The sequence below is a fragment of the Manacus vitellinus genome, unplaced genomic scaffold (assembly GCF_001715985.3).
Source record: "Manacus vitellinus isolate BGI_N305 unplaced genomic scaffold, ASM171598v3 scaffold_36_pilon, whole genome shotgun sequence".
In the NCBI taxonomy this organism is placed as follows: Eukaryota; Metazoa; Chordata; class Aves; order Passeriformes; family Pipridae; genus Manacus; species Manacus vitellinus.
In genome coordinates this window covers 2,594,512-2,615,415 of record NW_021940508.1, presented here as the reverse complement: position 1 = coordinate 2,615,415, position 20,904 = coordinate 2,594,512, and the positions used below count along the sequence as shown (strand labels likewise).

The 20,904-nt window shown below is 37.0% G+C and overlaps 1 protein-coding gene across 1 annotated transcript; it reads right to left on the bottom strand.

Moving 5' to 3' along the window:
- Nucleotides 1–3,965: 3,965 nt before the first annotated feature.
- On the bottom strand, nucleotides 3,966–20,404 carry EMB (embigin). Its single transcript, XM_029961559.1, has 9 exons — nucleotides 20,325–20,404; nucleotides 17,325–17,414; nucleotides 15,078–15,249; nucleotides 13,830–13,918; nucleotides 10,205–10,329; nucleotides 8,960–9,242; nucleotides 8,127–8,157; nucleotides 6,183–6,241; nucleotides 3,966–4,665 (listed from the first exon to the last, which is right to left on the bottom strand). Exons 1-8 carry the CDS (start codon nucleotides 20,398–20,400, stop codon nucleotides 6,199–6,201), a joined length of 909 nt encoding a protein of 302 aa, XP_029817419.1. The 5' UTR covers nucleotides 20,401–20,404; the 3' UTR covers nucleotides 3,966–4,665; nucleotides 6,183–6,198.
- Nucleotides 20,405–20,904: the final 500 nt, after the last annotated feature.

Below are 20,904 nucleotides of genomic sequence, written 5' to 3'. Positions count from 1 at the left end.
TGTCCTGGGCTGGGGGAACCAGATGCTCACAAACATTCAAAACAACTGCCCAAAGAGGGACCAAATATACACTTGCTGCTGTGCACTTTAATTAATCTCATCTGAACTCTTCTGGCAAAGAGAGCAATCAGCAAGGATGTGTTACTTAACACAGCAGAAACAACATAATATGTACTAACAAAATGTCATTATGCCTTTATGGTCACAGAAGACAGCAACCTCATGAAATAGCCCTAGGTCTTTCTTCAAATTATAAATACAAGGAATTTTCATCCAGAAAGTTATAGATCTAAGTAAAAACAGCTGGGTAATCAAGCACATGAGCAGTGTGGGTCTAAAATAAAATATGAGGGTATGGACAAAAAAAAAAAAAAAGAGGGATTTTGTTTCTTTAAGACACCAGGCTTAAGTTTACTCTTACTTTATGGTTAAGTTTATTGAAATTATTTCTAAGTATAGTATTATCAATTCACACTACTTATAACTACTGTACACTCATTATCTGATATACATCAAACATAAAGAGGCTATTTCCATTTGCTTAAACAATACAGTAAAACAGCTCAGTAAGCAGAGAATATAAAATCAGAATGTAAAATACGGTAAGTGTGAAAAAAACATTAGGCTTAGTAATCTTTCACTAGAAAAATAGATTTTGCTGACAAGTTTCAGAGTAAAATTTTAACAATACGTTGCACAAGAGAAAAAATTAACTACAGTGAACAAATTTCTTCCTTTAAGGCACTTTTACATAACTTTTAATATCAATTTGAAAATAATTCAGCAAGTCAGTTGACAGAAATATTACACTAGTAATAAAAAAGAACAGAAATCTTTCTTTGGTTAAATGTAAGGTTGAATACAAAAATAAATCAGATGAAGTTTCTGTATTGAAGAAAATACTTTTGGCTATGAAAGAACAAACAACTACAAAAGTAAACTCAGTCACCAACAGTAAATTTTGACAAATCAAGACTTTCAGTAACAAACTCTAAAGTTCAGAACTTGGGTTATTAGTTCATAAAGAATTATAAATGAATGTTCTGGTATAATGAAGTAACAAGACTAACTGCTTTAAACTACTGGAGAAACACTTGCTAAGCATACAACTTATAATGCTCTTACAAAGACATCTCATTTGGCTTTGTGTTTTCACACGTCCAAGTGCTCAGCAATGGCAGATTGCTTTCACTTACTGCACAGAACTTCCTACACAAATACTGAGTGGCACAGCTGAAAAAAGTTTTCTCTTACAGATTTGCACTTGGTCTTTCTTATATGTGCATAATTGCAAGTCATCTCAGCTACTGCAGTCTGTCCCTCAGAAGCCCTATTTAGCGCTCCTATGCGGCTCCTTTCTGTGTCCCTACACCATTCTCAACCGCTTTCTTCCTCACTATTTTCACTTTCCTATTTTTGGGGAGCTTCGTAATGTGGCTAACTGTGGTCAGACATGTGCTGGGTAGCTCAACACTTAAGAGGCCACTCAAACTCCCCTCCTGAAGACACCCATCAGTTTAATCTTCCTTGCTCAACAGTCAGCACTGAAAAGTTCTGAGGCAGAATTTAAAGGCAGGATATAACCCTCACTTGCTTTGGCTGAAAAAAGAGGCATATGGATGGTGATTTTAGTAGCAACATCAATGATGATGGTGTTTCTCCTCTGTCTGCCAGGACTGCATGTGTCAAATGACCTACAGCTGATCAGTTATGCTGACCTACTGCACAGTAATTCTTAGGTCTCCATACTAAAGAAATATTCATACACTTCTATCTGAACCCATAGTTTGAAAACTGCTGTAATATTTGTCCATCTTCACTAGGAATTTGGTCTTGCAGCTGCTTGGGTCTACTTTGGATCTAAGGACAAGAAGAACTTGCAGTGAAGCAGTTTGAACCACTAGGAAACAGACCTTCAGGATTCTGTTGCAGACTTCGACCTTATCCTCTTAAGAAATGGGTAAGGCTTTTGTTGTTATGAAAAGCTGTAAGATATCCCCTCTTGCAAAAAAAGATGGATTTGATCTTGGAAGACAAGATCTGCCAAACAAATGTAATAGTTACTCAGTCTATCCATGTAAGTCAATTATTAATGTTTGTTATTAAAAGTAATTCAGTGGATCCTTATACTTAGCTCTAACTGCTTTTGAAGGAAATATCTTCAAAATTGTTTTGGCCCTGATTTGGTATCATTTGGCTTGAAGGAAGTAAAAAAAGAAAATCACTGCCTAGAGCTTTGGGGCTTTTTAAGCTGCCAAATTTTTGCTCCATTGAAGGCCATGTCTGCAAAATTCAACAGATCATAAAAAGAATGTTTTTAACATATACCATACACATTTCTCTTAAGATAAATTTCAAGACTTCCAGAGCTCCCTGAGATTTCTGGACCAAAACCAGTAGGGCTTATGCCTTTGAATTTCACCATTAATTACGCCAATTATTTAATATTTCTCAACTAGTATTATTTGTTATTTTCCTCTGTAAGACAGCCCAAGAAAGTTTAAACCTAGGCAAACATACATGGAACAAAACCGCTCACCAAGATGAAAAAGAAATTACCTGCAAACCTAAAAATAAACACCAAACCCCTTGCAGACATGGCAAGCAGAACATGCTAGAGGCAGGTCAAGAGAGAACTACTGGTTCAGTAGCCAATTTGACCAATCTAGTATCAGTCCTGACAGATCTATGACATGCTGGTTCTAAAATCCATGCTTAACCCCGGGTCTCCTGCCTTCAGTGCAGCCTTACTTGCTAATACCAAAAACCCATCTATTCATGTGACTTCCCTATGTTAAGCAGGACTTCATACCAGAATTTCAAGATCAGGTAGGAATGTTAAGTGAGGGCAGAAAGATGTTGTTAGTATTTTTGATTGAGAGATGGGCTTTTTTCTAGACAGCCTCATTTGAGCCTCATTTTCAATTGCAAAATATGTTAGTGCTGTTTTATTCAGAATCTAATTCTTGGATCTGTAAGATTAATTTTTCTATTGCTGAACTTCCTATAAGAAACAACTTTCTACAAACCTAAAATGTGTCAAACAATATATAGAAGTAAACCTTTTAAAGCGGGAAACATTTACTTGTTGCAACAAAAATGCTGTTATATCAATGACAAATTCACATAAAAACTGTAAATGCATTCTTGTTTTTATAGTGCATAGAAACTCCATGGCAAAATACAATAAACACAGTATCTAAGCAAGGGAAATCTTTACCGGTGTTCATTTCTTACAATCACCTAATGCTTATATACTTCTCACTGTTGTTTATGTCAACTTTAACTTGTAGATCTTAAAGCTGGAAAATGAAATATGAAAAGGAAAATCACATAGATCAGACTGGATTTTGTCTCCATCTGTAACAAAACAGTCAGTGCTAGGCTTTTTTTCAAACGTGTGAAACAAAAAAAAAGGTAATTAAATCTATTTTATCTCTTCATTGTGTTCCTTTATGTTCAAAGAAAAATGACCAGTACAAAGAAATGCTATTTAGATGGTTTTTTCCTTTTACTTTCTTAGAGAGTCTGCAAATGCTGCCTTTTTTTCCTTATGTTTTCTTTGGGAAAAGAAATTTTTCTGAAGGCTTTACTTTTCCCCCCTCAAAATTCAAGTTTTACTTATTTTTCTTCTGGATTAACAAGCAAAAGCAAGTAAAGCAGCAAACTGTTTTCCTATTAGCTGAATACTTTTCAATTGCTGGATGCATAATGTATTATGGCAACTCACTCTTCTAAAGCAATATCATAAGTCATTAACAGCAGTGGTAAAATTTTTGTGTAAGAGAACTAGTGGTATTCATGTTGCTTTATTCTACTATCCTGAAAATTTTAGCGGCTCAAGACCCTTCCTGTGCTTTGCAAGGAGTTTAAAGAACAATACAGTTTGCTGAAAAAAGCAGAAGTACCAACTAGACAGGATGTATAACCAGAACCATATAAGTATATTCATGAAAATTCAGTGTTCTGTATAAATTATAATCACAAAAATGGTTTTGCAGGCCCAGACAGTGCAAGCATAAGGAATTATTGCAGTTATAGTCTGAAAAGGTACTGTACCCCGTTACTTCTTTCATCTACTCAAATATCTGATCTGTACAGTATTTAAGTGTGTAGCCTATTATGAAGTACAGTATAGCAGCACTCAGAATGAGGCTAAGAATGAAGACATTTTACTGTTCAGAGCAAATTACAACTGTTAATGTTTCATTTCAACCGCGATAAAGATTTCCCTATCACCTTTTCTTTGGTAAAAATGGCTGTGTCACGTTTGCTTCATCAGCTAGTAAAAGGCATTTTCTCTTGTGGAAACACGTTTTTAGTCTTACATGTCCAGCTTTATAAAACACACTCTTATATTAACCATTCATTCAGTGAATGCAAGGCTAGTTCCAGTTTAAGACATAAAATCAAACAGATCAGTCGTAAACTAACAGAAAATCTAACCACAACACCTTCTAGTAGTAAAAAGACAAACGTTACAGACAGCAAAAGTCTAAATGCAATACAGCAGATTATCATCTCTAAAAAATGAGCAGTTTCACAGCATCTTTTTTCTCATAAGCAGAGGACTTTACTTAGAAACACAGTGAATGTTTAAAATGCATAGCTGCAAACATCTTCTGTAGCTTTGTAACAATTTCCACTTCTGTTGGTTTAAGTCTCCTGTAATAAAAAAGAATAAACACATCGCATTATAATAGGAATTCTACTATTTTTCTGCTTAGTATTTTCCCATATTTATTTGAAAATAAACTTCATTCTGCTCCTCTCCCCACCCCACCAGTGAGGAGGCTAGCGTGGGTAAAAGGAGTTGGGACACAGCCAGAGTAGCTGACTCCAGCTGACCACAGGGATATTCCATCTCATATGGCATCATTTTCAGCATATAAAGCTGGGGGAGGAAGGAGAAGGAGGGGGGCACATTCAGAGTGATGGTATTTGTCCTCCCAATTAACTCAAGTAGCTATTATGCATGGTGGAGCATGATGGAGCCCTGCTTACCCAGAGATAGCTGAACACCTGCCTGCCCTTGGGAAATAGTGAATGAATCCTTTGTTCTGCTTGTGTGTGCAGCTCCTGCTTTCCCTATTAAGCTGTCTATATTACAGCCCACGCAGTCACTCACGTTTACTCATCTGATTCTCTCCCCCATCCCATCAGAGAGCAAAAGTGGCTGCATGAGGCAGAGTTGCCAGCTGGGGCTAAACCTGAACACTTAGGGAACTTAAGTCAGAGGAATCAAAAGTGAAATACCATGCAGGAAACCTAGGAGACAATATAATCTTGGAACGTAATTTTCTGGTTTCCTGATTCATTACTCTTTTTACATGAGCTTTACCTGACATTTCTCTTTCTGTTCTTTAAAACAAAGGGTATGGGAACAACCTTTATTCAGGTAGATGGCTTGCAATGAGGATAAACAGTATCAGCACTGACTGTGATTTTGTGAATGCAAAGTCATTCACAACTGTCATCTACAGATGAGAGTTTGAGGTGCCAGATGCAGAGGGGAAATAGAGTGTGTAGGATTGGTCCTCAACTGACAGACCATCCTCTGACAAGCATTTCCAGCTGGCATAAGTAAAAGCAGCCTATAATCGGACTGTAAACCGGGCAGAGAATCAGGAAGTTCATTACATAGCTTTCACAGGGCTACATACCCTCTGCTTCCTTATTCTACCACTAATCCTTTTGAGTCACCATCTATTAAGCTCTGTCTTTTTTCCTAGACTGCTCTAACCCTTGTTTCATCTCTCCAGTACTGTCACATTCCCTGCTTGCTATCACATTTGGATCCTTCCTCCATAAACTCACTCAACATCCAAAATACAGTCTGAAAGAGCAGGATTTTGAATACAGTAGCAATTCTTATGCATCTCAGCACCTATCCTGGGCATTCACAAGACTGTTTCACCCTCAGGAGCCAAGCAGTTAAGCTGGTTAACCTAGGTCCCATTTTAAAAACTGCAGGGGTTAACAGAACTATTAAATCACAATGACAACAGAATAGAGTTAAAAGGATTTGGACTTGCTTTCTTGCTTGACTGTATGTTGTTTCACCCAAACAATGGTTCAACTCCTATATTGCTACCACATAAAAAACAGATTGGGATGGCACAGTGGACTTCTTTGTCCTAGTATTAGGCTGCTCAACAGAAAAGTAAACTCTGGTCTCTTACCTTTTCAGGAACTGGATTAAATTCTTCTGTGGCTAGCACTACTGCCTTCACCTGATTTACTAGAAGAAAAAGAGGTTGAATTCCAAAACTCAACTTTAAGTGTAAGATACCACAATTATTCCAGTCCCACAACCCAAACAGAATACATCTCAAATGTGTTAGATTTTCTCTTTTGGCATATGAAGAAAAAAAGATTAGAAGAAATTAAGCAACCAAAATAGTGACTCTTGAAGTCCTTCAAAGTAAAGACTCAACTCAGTCGCTCCCAAAAATCCCACAGAACTCTGGGCAAAAGTTAGAACAGTAATAGCACTCCCAAATGATTCCTGCAATATCACTTCATTCAATATAAAAAATTTGTACTCACAATGAATACTCAAACAATATACAAGCAGTAAATATATAGCTCAATATTCTCAGAACATGGAATGAAACCAACATATGATTACTCCTTCCAGAGTAATTTCACCTAGTATATGGTGTGGATCACAATCTAAGACTTGAGTTAAAAATTCTCTTGCTAAAAAAATTTTGTGAATCACTAGGCTCCCACCTAAATATATAGTTGGATGTAACATTAAAATTATAGCCTCATCAACCAAGTTCAGGTGTATTAGTCATCCCACACATAACAGAAATGTTCCTCTGGAGCCATTCTCCCTGGTACACAAATCTATATTCTAAACAGCCAATAGTTGAAGTAACATTCAGTTCTTGAAATCAGAGAAGAACAGAGTTAAATAAATATTCCTCATATGTTTTTATCTAAGATAGAATTCCACAAAAAAGATTAAGCAGAACCGCATCCCACAAGCATAAAACCATTATTTTAGTGCACTAGTCTATATTACAATCCTAGTCTAATACAGTTTCAGAGGGTTTACAAGAAGAAGGGCTATGCATAAGGACAATCATTCAATTTTCAAACGAAACATATCCCCAAACACTGAGCCAAGTAATAGCATACTGTATTCCCAAGACATACTGCCACTTTGTACTATAACTGAGTTAGAGCTTTAGATATGTTCAGATAAGGGCAAAAGCACCAAAACATATTTTCAGCTTGTGCCAGCAAAAGGAAACAGGGAAACAAAGGTTGCTGCAGAAAAAAATTCAAGGAGGGAGGGAAAGACAGCTGCTCAGAAGAAAAAAAAGGAGATAAACACAGGAGAGAAGCAACTGCAGAGCGAAAATCCAGAACAGACTGAACAGACCTAAAAAGAGGAACTGTTAGGAGACTTTCCTCTTGTTTTATGGTGTAACCAGGCCAGATGAGGCAACTGGGCTTCAGAAGATGGGCAGAAAGTACAGCATGTTTTAGCAAGCAAGCCTATAGGCATGCATCATCCTAAGGATGGGGGAGTCAGCATGGGAGCACAGACCCTCAAGCAGCAGAACAGCAGCCCAAGTGCCTACACCTGCTCCTTTGTTTCCAGCAGTGCAGATGGTCCTGTGCCCAGAGAGCCCAAGTTATCAGTCCCCCTGAGCGGCTGGACTTCACCACCAAAACAGCCAACAAGGGCAGCTCCCAGCACCCCAGCAACTACAAGCTTTCCTAGGGGAGTCAGGGCTTAGACCAAGTGAAAGTGAGAGAAACGTATGTTAGTATGGACAAATACACATTTTTAAAAAATTCTAAGCCTCTTCTGGAAAGTTACCACCCAAAAGTTATTTCCTTGCAAGTTACAGTCATAACGAGGACACATGGTGCTGTCAATAAAAAAAAAAGAAAAAGAGAAATAGCTTAATCTCAAAATCAAGTGCTAGGTATAAAATAGAGCTCTGCTCACTTTGGAACTAAGAAGTCTTGAGGAAAATAATAAACTGTACCTCCACATTCATCATCATGCCTTACCAACTAGTCAACAACAAGGTAAAACTCTCTATGTCAATAATACACAGAAGAAAAAATATTTAACTCCAGTATAGAAATTTTTTACTTACAGTTTCTCAGTTTGGTCACATCCCTTTCCACCTTCAGCAGAAGAGATAAAAAAAGGATTAAAATCTCGATTTAATAAACAATAGAAAAATTCTGATTTTGTGTATCGTTTACTCATTTTTTAATCAAAACAAAACCTTGTTTTTTCATTTTCCTACTTTTCTTAGATTTGTAATTCAAATTATCTTGTTACTCTAGTCAATGAAATTACCTCTAAATTTTTCAAAAAGCTTATTTTGATAAAGTTTGATTAATCTGATTTTAATACAAAACATGTTATATACATAGGTTTATACATTTCTGTATTATAAAATACTGATATATGCATGTATGCATTAAAACACATGTATACAAAGACTTTACATATATACAATTTCTCTTTCATCTTGCACATCTAGTTCTGTTCACCTCTAGTTTGCCTTAGGTTCAGCAACCAGTTTTACTGTATTCTGGTTTAATACCTTTTTCATTCTTACTCCATTTCTCTAAACAGATTTCTCCCTTCAAAGCTCTTATGAGTTGCTTCTATTCCTAAGCGTTCCCCAAAGAAGTACAGCCTCTAAATTCCCTTGTATTCCAAGGAAAAAAAATCAGCACTAAATCAAACCCTTTATGGGAAAATGTTGCTTACTGAATGCAGTTTGCATTTGATTCAGGACTCATGGAAGAGATTTAAATATCTAAAATAATGTGGTGTTCTAGAAGAAAGTATTTTATCAGAAAGAAATGATGTAAAATTCACATTAAACTCCATATATGAAGTGCTGTGGGTCATACCTCTGATTGCACTTTCAATGAAAAGCTAGAAATCGTTAAAAAACCCCAAACAACTTACCTGTACATTTTCCTTTCCTTTTCGAATACACCTCATAAAGGATAATGGTAGTTACCAAAATAATAACTTCAGCCACAATTGCTATGAAGGGTTTGAGAGGTGCCATGATGGACAGAACTTTAAGTTCCATCTTCCTTTCACTTTCCCCTAATTGGAAAACAGCTTCACACCAATATACACCAGCATCTTCCTTGGTGAGCTTGAGTATCCTCAGACGGGTTACATTGGCAGACAGTCTAGAAATTAGGTACTTGTCTGTCCACAAAGATTCATTAATGATAACCTGAAAATAAAAAGACATTACAAGTCTTATTAATGTAACAAGTGCTTAATCAAATTGTATCATTGACAAATAGTTCTATAAAGAGATGTAAAATGGGTGAGGAACAAGTGGCATTTGTGACACATGATTACTCCACCTCCAAGGGAAGGATTTATCTTAGGTGGCCACCCTGGTTCCCTTTAGATTCAAAGGAAATATGAACTTTCAGTGGGTTAGTTGTCTGACCTTTTTTATTTCAGGTCAGCTAAAAAGGTACCTTTGGCTCTATTGACTCTCTGATGACAAAGGTATCCTCAGGTGCCAGGATCTAATGCACAGCTTTCACCACAGCACAAAGCATAAACTTTCATGGGCACTGAAGTGTGAACACTGGGAAATATCCTGACAGTCTTACAAGTCAGTGCTACTCTCCAGCAGTATAATGAAAATAAATCTATTTAACTCCTCTCAAGAGCCCTCAGAAAAGGGTTAGAACACAGTGGCTATACTTCCCAGAGAGATCATAGGCCAGGAAACAGAATTACTTGTCCCTGAAGGAGGAAAAGAAGGAACATATTCGTGTCCTCCCTCAGTCCTACAAGATCTTACAAGTCTTTGACAGTGTGTCCCACTGTAAGATTTTTTTTGTATCAAGTGGCAAGATTTGAGGAATATGGCCAGCATAAATACAGCAAAACCAACTATCTCAAGACTCACTTTATCTGTTTTACTCTTACATGGTCTACAGGAGTATGGCAGGGACTTTTTGGAAAAGAAACAACATACGAACCAGGAAAAAAAAATCTACATCCCAGTAACAATGATTACTTCTAAATACCACATGTATTTTTTCCACATACAGAGTTAACTTTAAAGTTAATGGAAATGCACTTTGTAAAGCCTCCAATCAAGAGCCATCATACTTTATGAATTGTCTGTACTTTGCCACACTGTTTTGCTTGGCCAACAGATGGAGACCTTACCGGATTATTTCCTCTCATCATATACCAGGTCCAAGTCATGGGAGTAGAGTCACTTTTACAAACCATTACAGCTGTATCTTTTTCATAAGTGATTATAGGTTTTTCTCTTGCTTCAATTTTCGGTACTAAGAACAAGAAGAAAAAGTTCACCAAGTGAGAGATACAGGTTTGAATTAGTGTTACAAAAAGAATATATTCAGGTATGTATTTATAGTAGTCTAGTCACTTCTCTTTCACTTAAACACAGATGATTCTATCATTCATGACATGATGTAAATGAGGAGTCATTGCATGCTGATATTGCATATACAGAATTTGTAAAGAAGACTATCAGAACCCTTTTCTCAGTTACTGTGCAATCTTAAAAGTTGTCAATTAATGCCAAACACTAAGTGATAATCAGACTGTGATTTCTACCCTTGCCCATTTCCTCTTTCCCTTCCTTGATATCTGTAAGCTATATGCTTCAGTTTTAGTGCACTAGAAACAAACACAGAATTTTCCTGTAGTTTCACTCAAATCTGCAGAAACTGATAGAAGTCTATTCCAGCCACAGTGCGACTACATAATGGTATCTGGCAAGCTGTGCATGCAGAGAACTTTTCCAAAATTAAGACAAAAACTGCAAATTGTAGATCTGTAGTTACAAATATTTACTGAGCTGAAGCAATGACTTTTGGATGCACAACAATAAATAGGATTTTTGGTCTTATCTTGCTGAGGACAGAATACAGCCAACAAGAAACAAGACATCAGTTTAACTTCAGAGCGACTTGCCCAAGCCACTTTAACTGCAGGTATCCCACAAGCTTTCAAAAGCCCAGAAAGGTTGTTGAATGTATTGAGGCTATCAAACAGATACTGTTAGAGCTTAGCAATTACATCATGCTAGAGTATGTATTTCCCCTTCCCCCTCCTTTCCCTCCCTATTAGGATGTTCACCAACATGTTTTCCTCAGATCCAATTATTTTAAATTTTTCTTAAAGTTTCACTGCTCTACTTTGTACATGCAGATCCAGTACATACTTAAAATTATACTGATTACACTAAACAGGCCAAGTACTTGCTTGCAGCAATTATGACGAACTTGATACAAACTAAGATTGTTCTTGTTCCCCCCCTTCTTGACTAGCCAAGTACAAACTATTTTTCCCAAAAAAGTTGACTTCTCATGTGTATTCAAACTTCAGAGCTTCCAATCCAGAAACATAAAACCAATTTGTTGATAAGAACAATTGCTTTCAGCCTCATTTGCTGCACCATACATCAATCCAGCCTCATTACTAATGAAGTCTTCTCACTCCATGTGCATGTATTATCATTCAACACTACCCTTAGGAGTACTGGTGGAATATGTTCACTGCTGTGAGTAAAAGGGATGACCCTCACTAATAACTGCTGCCACCTCTGAAATTTAGAGAAGACAAAAGGAGGTTGGGGTAAACAAAAAAAGGAACAAGAGGAAACAAACAAAAAACACATATACTACCCAGCACAACAAGCTTATGTGATAGTCAAAAAGATTCAGCCATGCTGATCAGTGGCAAAGCACAGCTATAGGTATTACTGGTAATACATGTGAACACATTAGCCATGATTAAGGATATGAACATCCACCATGAGTTCTGGGATCTGGCTCTGTAACAGCTGTTAATTTCTGAATGTGTAGAAAGAAATAATCTACTCTGTTCCAGGCATTTTTCCAAGCAGATCATACCAGATTTGGTGACAAAACACTTCTGCTGCACTGACAAAAATCAACTGTTGAAGAGACAGACAGCTGTTAGTTAGCACCAGCATTTACACCGGTGAGATTTCCATACTGTTTTAAAGACCAGAGTTATTTCATAGTGCATGTTCCTCAACAGCTGCTAAAGGATCCCCAAACAAAGGGCAAACACAAATTAATCCATTCTACCCTTTTATAAACTTGCAACACTTCTCAACACTAAAATACCCACGAATGTTCTCTGTGTTTAATAATTTGAACTTCCTTTAAATATCTCATTGTCTGCAGACATGAGTAAAAACCTAACTCCACAAAACCTGCAGGGTTACACCAGGCCAGGAAGCAGAGGGAAAAGAGAGGAGAGGTAACACATCCAATCATGCCAAACTGCCTAGTGGAAGAGCTATAGCAGTTACAGCAGTGATGACTTTAGCCACTGAGCTTATACCAACACATTACTCATCTTTCAGTTTCAGAACTGTTCTTCCTGCATTATTGACTGGAAGATTGAAGGACTTCTCTTTCCCATTTCCTTCACTCTTGCACAATCATAGAAAGTGTCAAGCCAGTACTTTTTATGGCATCAGAAGTGGTGGTATTCAACCATTGTGAAGCAATTCTCCCATCTTCTTACAATAAATCAACCAGTCTCATGCACTGTTCTGGAAAAGACGACTTCCCTTTTGAGCCATTGCTGCCCTTACTGAACTAGATATTGTATGCTTTCAAAAAAAAAAAAAAAAAGGTCTCCTTGGACTTTTTTCAATCGAAACAGACATTGTTAGCTACTCAACTAAACCTTACCCACATACTGACAGGAAAAATACATAATCATTTTCAGACATTAAAAGGCTTGAATAAACTACAATTTTGTCTTCATTCAGTATTGCAAGCTAGTCTCCACTGGCGGAAGGTCTGAAAGTAGGTGTCAACACTAAAGATTTGAACACACATGAGGTTTGCTCAAGTCATATTACCAGATATCCCACTGAACAAAGGCAGCTTGCAGCACTAAGAATCAGTAAGCCCTGCTAGTTATTTCATCTGAGGTTGGGATATTGATTGATGAGTCAGGGTTTCTTAGAGCCTGTGCTCAGGGAAAAATCTCTCAGGTACGAGCCTGTATATCCCTCACAGATTACATGTTTCCCTTGCTCTTTGCAAAATTTGGGTGGTGGGAACAGAGAAGGGAATAACTCTCTTGTGAGAGTTATTCACCATAACAGCAGCGTGTACTAGTTTCATTTCCACATATCTTCCATTCACCTACTACTGTCAGGGATAACATTATTGGAGAAGAGAACACAGAACAGAAGAAAGGGCACGCATACTGCCCAATGAAGCACCTAATTGTTCGTGTGAGTGCTATTCTTAGAGAGAATAAAACATGCACTAAAACAGTGTGTAAATTTAGTGTTTAAGAAATACAAATGAAATTTTAAAAAAATCTGCCTCTATTCTACCAATCTTTGCTTCACATTTAACACCAAATCTCAGACCAAACTTTCAAGTTACTGGCTCTGCTTTTGGAAGAATTTTTCTGAGACACCATCCTTTATTCCCATCCCCCAGAAAGTGAAGAGTATTCGCTCAGGCTCTACGGATGGAGAGGGAAAGGGGGATCAGTTACTCATTAAGGGAAAAAAGAAAACAGACCTGTATGTTCTTTTGGTTGTTAGAAAATTTTTTTTAAAAAGGTTTTTAGCTTTTGTCTTCCTTCCATGCTACAGAAGTGACTTTGAAAGTAATTCTCACTTAGCTTGACCTTATTAGTCATTACTTATCAAATTAAGTTCCAATTTCCATACTATCTAGAAGCCATATTCATACAAGTTTGTAGTGGTCAAGTGAAACAAAAATTTAAAAATCAATAAAAATTAATTAAATATAATTACCATGTAAATAAAACGTAGCTCTGATTTCTTCGTCGCCTTTCACAATACAGCTGTAACTTCCCATCTTACTGCTATCCACTATCACCAATCTTAAAAAAGAAAAAAAAAAATCACCCATTTGCTTTTTGCATGTATTTTCTTTTGTCTTACAACTATGAGTGACTGTTAATTAACACCCTAAAGAAAACAGTAAGGATTAGTAGCAGAGAAGATACATCACTGAAACACTAGGATTCAGGTTTAGTGCAGTGCAGAAACAGCATGACATTTTTAAGAAAACAGAAGACCACAAGAACATAAATATTATTTTCACTCTTCGTGGTCATAGAAGGCCAAAACATCTTTAAGCAGTATGATCTATATGTTACCAAATCAGAAACAAGTTCACCATGTCAACTATCTAGCATATCCTATGTAGGACTTTAGGAAGAACAAACCATGGAAGTAATCTACTCTGAAACCAGTCAGTTCAACACAAAAAAGGAGTTCTGAAGAGCTTCCAGCATCTTCTCCACTGGCAAACTATAGGTTTCACTGACACTTGAAAAAGACCTGCATGGTTGTGCTTGTGTATATATATATATATATCAGAAAAGTGACAATCACATTGTCATATTTTCTATCACAGAAATTTTATAAAAGTATTACTGCTGTTAAGAAACCTAAGCTATACAGAAATGAACCGGAGACCACCTGGTTAAAAATGTGTAAACGACCTAATTTTAAAGAACAACAGCAAATTGTATTAATTGTAGAAAGGTTTCTATAACATTTGAGTTTCTGTAGAGGTTTGAAAGAGTTAAGAAAACCTTCAAAACATCTTTAGTGTAAAGCTGATTTCTTCTCTGTTTTGCTAATTATGAAGGAAAAGAAACTAGCCATTGATGCTTTCCAGACTTCTGCAAAGCAGCAAGGAGGTGGAAAAGACAAATGTCAAAGGAGAAACTGCTAAAATGCCTCAATCTCAGACTGATATTACTACTTTACTTACTGAACAGAACTACTCAACCTCAAAGAACTGTGTCCTTATTTATGTTCTTTTCTTGCATTATGTTCTTTTTCTTGTTTTTTTCCCAGCACTAGAGGAAGAACTACCTGCACCCTTTCTCCTTTCCTGTAGCTTCAATATGATGATTAATCTTTGCATTTGGCTCTTTTCCAATATATACATGACTAGTATTGGGCAGTGTATATACATGTGATAACTCTTTAGAGCCTGCAAGTCACACTGTCAAGAATGCTACTTACTTGATGCTCCAGCTGTTCTCAGCTTTAGTGGTGTGGCTGATTGTTTCATTCCCCCTTTTCCAAGTCACTTGAGGATTTCTTAAATGAAAATTTGGATCTAATTTGCATGAAAGTTCAACTGTAGTTGCATTGGCCAAACTGATATTTCTTTCCAGCAAAGTACCAGGAGGACCTAGAAGAAGTTTAAAAAATTTTTACTGAAAAAAAAAAGATTTCTTCATGCTTGGGGAAGAAGAGATCGGAAGATTGTGTTTGCATATGCAGGATTACAGTTGAATACAGAGCACTACTCACACTTTACAAGGTAAAAAAAAAAAAACCCGCAATGTATCTCAGTAATGTTCTCAAGCCCTGTTATGATACACAACCATTACAAAAATAACACACTCCATTTTGTAGGTAAACTTCCTAGTTTACCTACGAAGGGGTCTATTATAGAAACATAGATACTCATTTCACTGAAAGCAAGGTAGATTCATGCATTTACATTATTTAATCCAAACAAAAAATATTAAGTACATAGTAAGTATACAGAAAGTGATATTAATGTAAAGAAGAGTAAGCTATAAATACCTAGAACCCTCTGGATTTTAGACAGTTGCAGATTTTTATGCTATTGAGATCACAGCCATATCCTAATTCTAGGGAAGTTGTTGATAAAGTCCACATTCCTAACATTGTTGGATCACAGTTGGATCCAGTCTTTCACACTACATATACTCCAGCTGAAATCAAATCATCTTCAAACCAATCTATGGCTGCCTTTGCCTTCCTGACAAGTCAGTAGAATTACAATGTGAAAATATTCCAAAACAGTAGAAAAGCATGATAGGTTTTTGCTTTTAACAAGGTTCACACATATCCAAAAAGTAGGCTTTACACAGCAAGTATCTTCTGACCCATACAAACGGCCTTTTATAAGAAAACATGTTAAACATTGTACCTGTTAGCAATGACATTTTATTCCATAATTGGGCTTTTCTTTCATGTCTTCTAGATACAACTGTGGTTAGTCCATCTGAATTCTTCATGAAAATTTATTCCAAGCATCACCCCAATCCTAGACAAGCCCTGCAGTACTTGATAGTCAAAAGAGTGCAGCTGTATTTCACAGCTTGCATTCTTTCGAAGAGAAAAGGAAGCTTTAAAATACAGCTCACTGTCTTAGTAACGCCAAGTCATACCTAGTCAACAGCAAGGCCTGGTTGAAGTAGAAGCACCAGATACCTCCCAGTACAGAATATAAGTGAACTTGATTGGGTCTGGCAGAGAAATTTACAACCTGAAGAACAGCATGTCCAGAACTTCCAAGTCCCAGTCAAAATATTTCAGATCTGCTGAACTGGAAATAAACTTAGAAATGCAACACCTCAGCCTTTCATAGCAGAGCAAAGTCAGTTATTGAAACATTTATTAGAGTGATTACACAATAAATGAGTCAAGCGTAACTCTGCTTGTTGAGGTTGTTTATGATCAAATTTTACAAATGGAACTGGTTTCCCAGCAGAAAAAGTCTTACAGTCAGATTACACAGGTTAAAATAGAATCTGTACCTTTTGAGATTATTTTAAAGTTAAAGCCACCCTTTAAATGAACAGAACAAGGAAACGCTATGATATTGAAGATTAACCACTAGCAAGACTGACATCTGGGGCAACCCTGTACCAGGAGTGCACGTACCACAACAGGAAACAGACACTACCTTAAGTTTCCTGCCAGAAGAAAATACAGCATAAATGCTGCACAATTATATCCTTAAAATATCATGCCAGTACTTTGCAAACCTTTGAGAGATTTCAGTTTTTCCAGCTGCCCAAGAAATTAATTGGAAAATATTATTTGGCAACTGGAAACTTCACATCTTCTTTAGGAATGGGTTTAATCTTACCTTTTCCCCATGCTTTAACTCCTGCAACGCTGCTAAGCTAACACCTGTACCCTAGTTTACATGGTCTCTCCAAGTGGATTCACTAGTGCAAAAGAATTGTTACTTCAATTGATTTGGAGGAAGAGATAGGTATGAATTGTTTTTACTTGCAGTTTTAATAATGAATGTAATTCTCTACTGCAAAATAGCTGTCAGAACACAACTGTCAATGGTAGCATAAACTTATTTTTATTCTTTTACTGAGCTCATCACATGCTCACTCTGAGCATCTTCACTCCTTCTACAACTCATATGAAAGATTATCTGAAAGCAGAGGCATTGGATATAAAATAACGGAAGACAAAAAATAACACACTCACCAGGTAGGAGTATCTCAAATTGCAGAAAAGCGCCATTAGACTGGTGCTGCTTGCTTGGCTGCTTGAGATTTTGTGTGGTAAGATCTGGACCTAACAAGGTTTGGGGCAAAGCAAAGTAATATATTATTCTATGTAAGTAATCACACACCAGCATGTCAATAAGGTAGTGCAACCATTACTTATAGCAATCTTTGGGGGGGGGAAATAATAACCTTGCCAAATGCTGACTACTACAGAGATCCTATTATATACCTTGTGTGTTAACAGTCAGAATCTTAAAGCAGCAGTGTTGTGGGATTGCTGTTATAGCAATTATGCTATGCTAGAAGATGGTTTCCAGCTTTTATTTAATGCTCTAATTGTGAATGTCAATACTCTAAAAACGTCATCACTGTTCCACAGCCTGATTCAAGAAGTCACTTATATATTACAGATGGATCCTAGAACCATACAGGACTACATCCATGTTTAAATAGTTCCTGAAAAAGCAGTAAGCTTTAGAAAAATAAAGAAACAGAGGGACAGAACACTGCCATTCCCAAAGCCACTACAATTTTATCATACAGCCAGAAAGTCTAGGCAAGAACACCACTAGAATATGTGATCCACTAGAACATAGAGATCCTCACTGCTCCACAAAACTTCTATTGTCCTATCCAGGAAATGCACTTCCACACAAGAATATCAATATCAATCATCATGTGCCAGATTAAAAACTACTCCTTTTGTGAGGAAAACCTACATTTAAAAGGTTTACTATGTTCTGCAAAATCCCTTTTCAGAAGGGCTATGGATCACATACTCTGCAGAGAGTATGCGATCCTTTATAAAGCCCTACAAAGCTTAGCTTGATACAGCAACTGTAAGCACAGTCTGTTCCCATCACTTGTTCACACGCTCAGTGCATTTCAAGAACAGAAAAAGGCAAATTAATAAACTACAGCTCTAAGAGTTGTAGACCAACTACAATAATCTTCTTTTAATTTAGTGATGACACAAAGGAAACAGATCCCCACACCTACCCCTACTAGACACACTAAATGTTTTAAGCCACATCTTACATGCTGGAAAATAATTTCTCAGTTATTTCATAATGCATTGCAGAAATACACGAATAGTACTTACTGCCTAATCATACAGCATTGTAAGAAAAAATTATTCTAGATTTTGTAGAAGGAAAGGGGCTTCATAATCTCTCCTGTCCATGGATAGAAAAGATGTCTACTCATAACTGAGAAAATAAGAGGAATTGGACTGCAGCTTAGTCTTCTTGCTGAGAGAAGCACTGGGTGGCAGAGTTGATCACTGTGCAGTAGAAATAGTACCTCTGAAAGCCTAGATCTCGGTGTAATTACTCCTCCTTTCCTGAATAAAATAATGAACTTTCATGTAAAGTTCTTAAACATGTGCCTCTCAGCTCAACACTGAAGGCAGTTCCCACTAGTAGTTTGCATCTAAAGGCATAAACAGAGGTACCACATGCCTTTCAAGTTGTTGGCCAATTTCAGAAGGCATCATGTCAGCTCATAGCACAAGGAATGCTCTACAATAGGCAATCAACCTTTTGCCTGGCTTGTTCCACCTGTGCTTTCATACCTTCCATCAAGGTTCAACCAGTTTAAGCAAAAATAAAGCTATAAAATACTAAGGTGGTTGGTATGGACGAACAGGGCATGTTGTTGAGAGCAGACTGTTGTGAACCTCAACTGGCAGGCCAAAATGACTTTTTAAGCAAAGGAAAGCTGTCCCTAGCACTAGTCACTAAGTCCTGTTGCTCTAGACAAGAACACAAGCAAACCTTGGTCTCTGCCCAATGGAGAAACAAACTAGTCCAGTGTTTACCCACGAATTAACATGTAAAGGTTAAAAGAGTTCTGGCAAATCTTAGCCTGTCTGTGTGCACAAACACTCTGACAATATGCCAAGGCTGTCATGGATTACCTGAGTTTCTGTCAGTCTGCTACATGCATCACCTGGTTTGTTATTAAAATCCCTCATGATGACATATTCAGTTCATATGGTAGCTGTTACCCATCCACAGAAAACCAGACAACCTTTAAAATGTCTTACACTCCAATAGGATTTTCATACTGACCTTTTATCCTCAATTCACATATCAAATGAAAATAGCCAGGTGAGGTCATATTATATGAAATACTTCTGTATCTTAGCTCCTATGTCTATTTGCGTTTATGTATGTGGAAAGTTACTGAATCTATTAGCTATTGCACTCGTAGATCTCACAAAGCTAAAAAGCTCTGAAGATGAACAGCAGATAAATAGCATTATCTCCAACAAAAAAAACCTGTGGAGGGAGCAACTTGTCATAACTTGATTGAGTTCATGTACAAATATCACTTGCCATTTTTGATTTGCACTAATCAACATGAGCTATGGTACACTGCTGAAATCCTCCTTCTTTGATCTTTACGGAGAAATAAGAGGCAGAATCAACAATCATTTGTTTCTTCTCCTGCCTGGAACTTATTCTCTGCTCCCTGTCAAAACCACAGTTAAGGCCCAGCAAATAAAAGTAGAAGGGACAATAGATGTTTTTGACACAGCTGTAATTAATAAAACAGATGGATGAAGGCAGCAGGCACAGTGATGCAAGGGCATTATAGCACCTTTCACTAATACAAGAGCATAAGGAGCCCTCACGAAAAATTATCAGGTCTAAGTAGTAGAACACTCCTGCAATGGTACTACTTCAGGCATTGTCCAACCTCCAGGGTCACTGCCTGCTTTAATGGCATATATGCATAAGGGCAACAGGTCACACAACTAGCAGCTGGATAGCTTTTTCCAGTACTACAGATGCTTATAACACTTAATCTCTTAAAGCAATGGCTTTAAAAGGCCTAGATGGTATATCTACTCTTGTTTCTTCTGAGAAGTGACAATTTTTTATTTTAAAAGACTTGAGTATGAAACATGCTACATAATAAATAAGTATCACTAGGAAAAAGTACTATAGGTGTACTGAAATAAAACAATTACCAGATGATTCATTAAGTCCAAGTTGCATCTTAGTCAAGGAGTTCGCCTGAGACTGACTGGCATCTTGTGTTGTCATAACTGGATCTAAAAAGAAGTTTAAAGAAATTTAATTCGAGTTAGAAGCTAGTTCATGAGAAGGATTCAAGCAGAAGCTCCTCACCTCAGCATTCCTTCTCCATTTCTTCCCAAGTTCTGAGCATATACATAGAAAAATGCACAAGGACTGTTTTTCAGTAGTTCTTTAGCTCACTTTAGCAAGAAAATATTGAAGAACAGAGGCAGTATCAATTTGATCTCTAATTTCTGTATACAGCTCTTTTCCTGTAGTTAGTCTACAGTCAAGCAAAGCCATTCTTCAGAATATTACAGTAGACTTTATAAACTGTACTCCTGAATTTTTCCTGGGCTTAGACAACCACTGACTCTAGCTGACTACTTTTAACACGGATTAGCAGAATTGCTAATAGAATAAGGACTCCATTACAACCTTAAAAGTCTAGCATGATCCAATGAACAAACCTTATTTCCTCCTATTAGCACCTTGGTAAGCAAAACAAAAGACACCTGTGTCAAACACAAA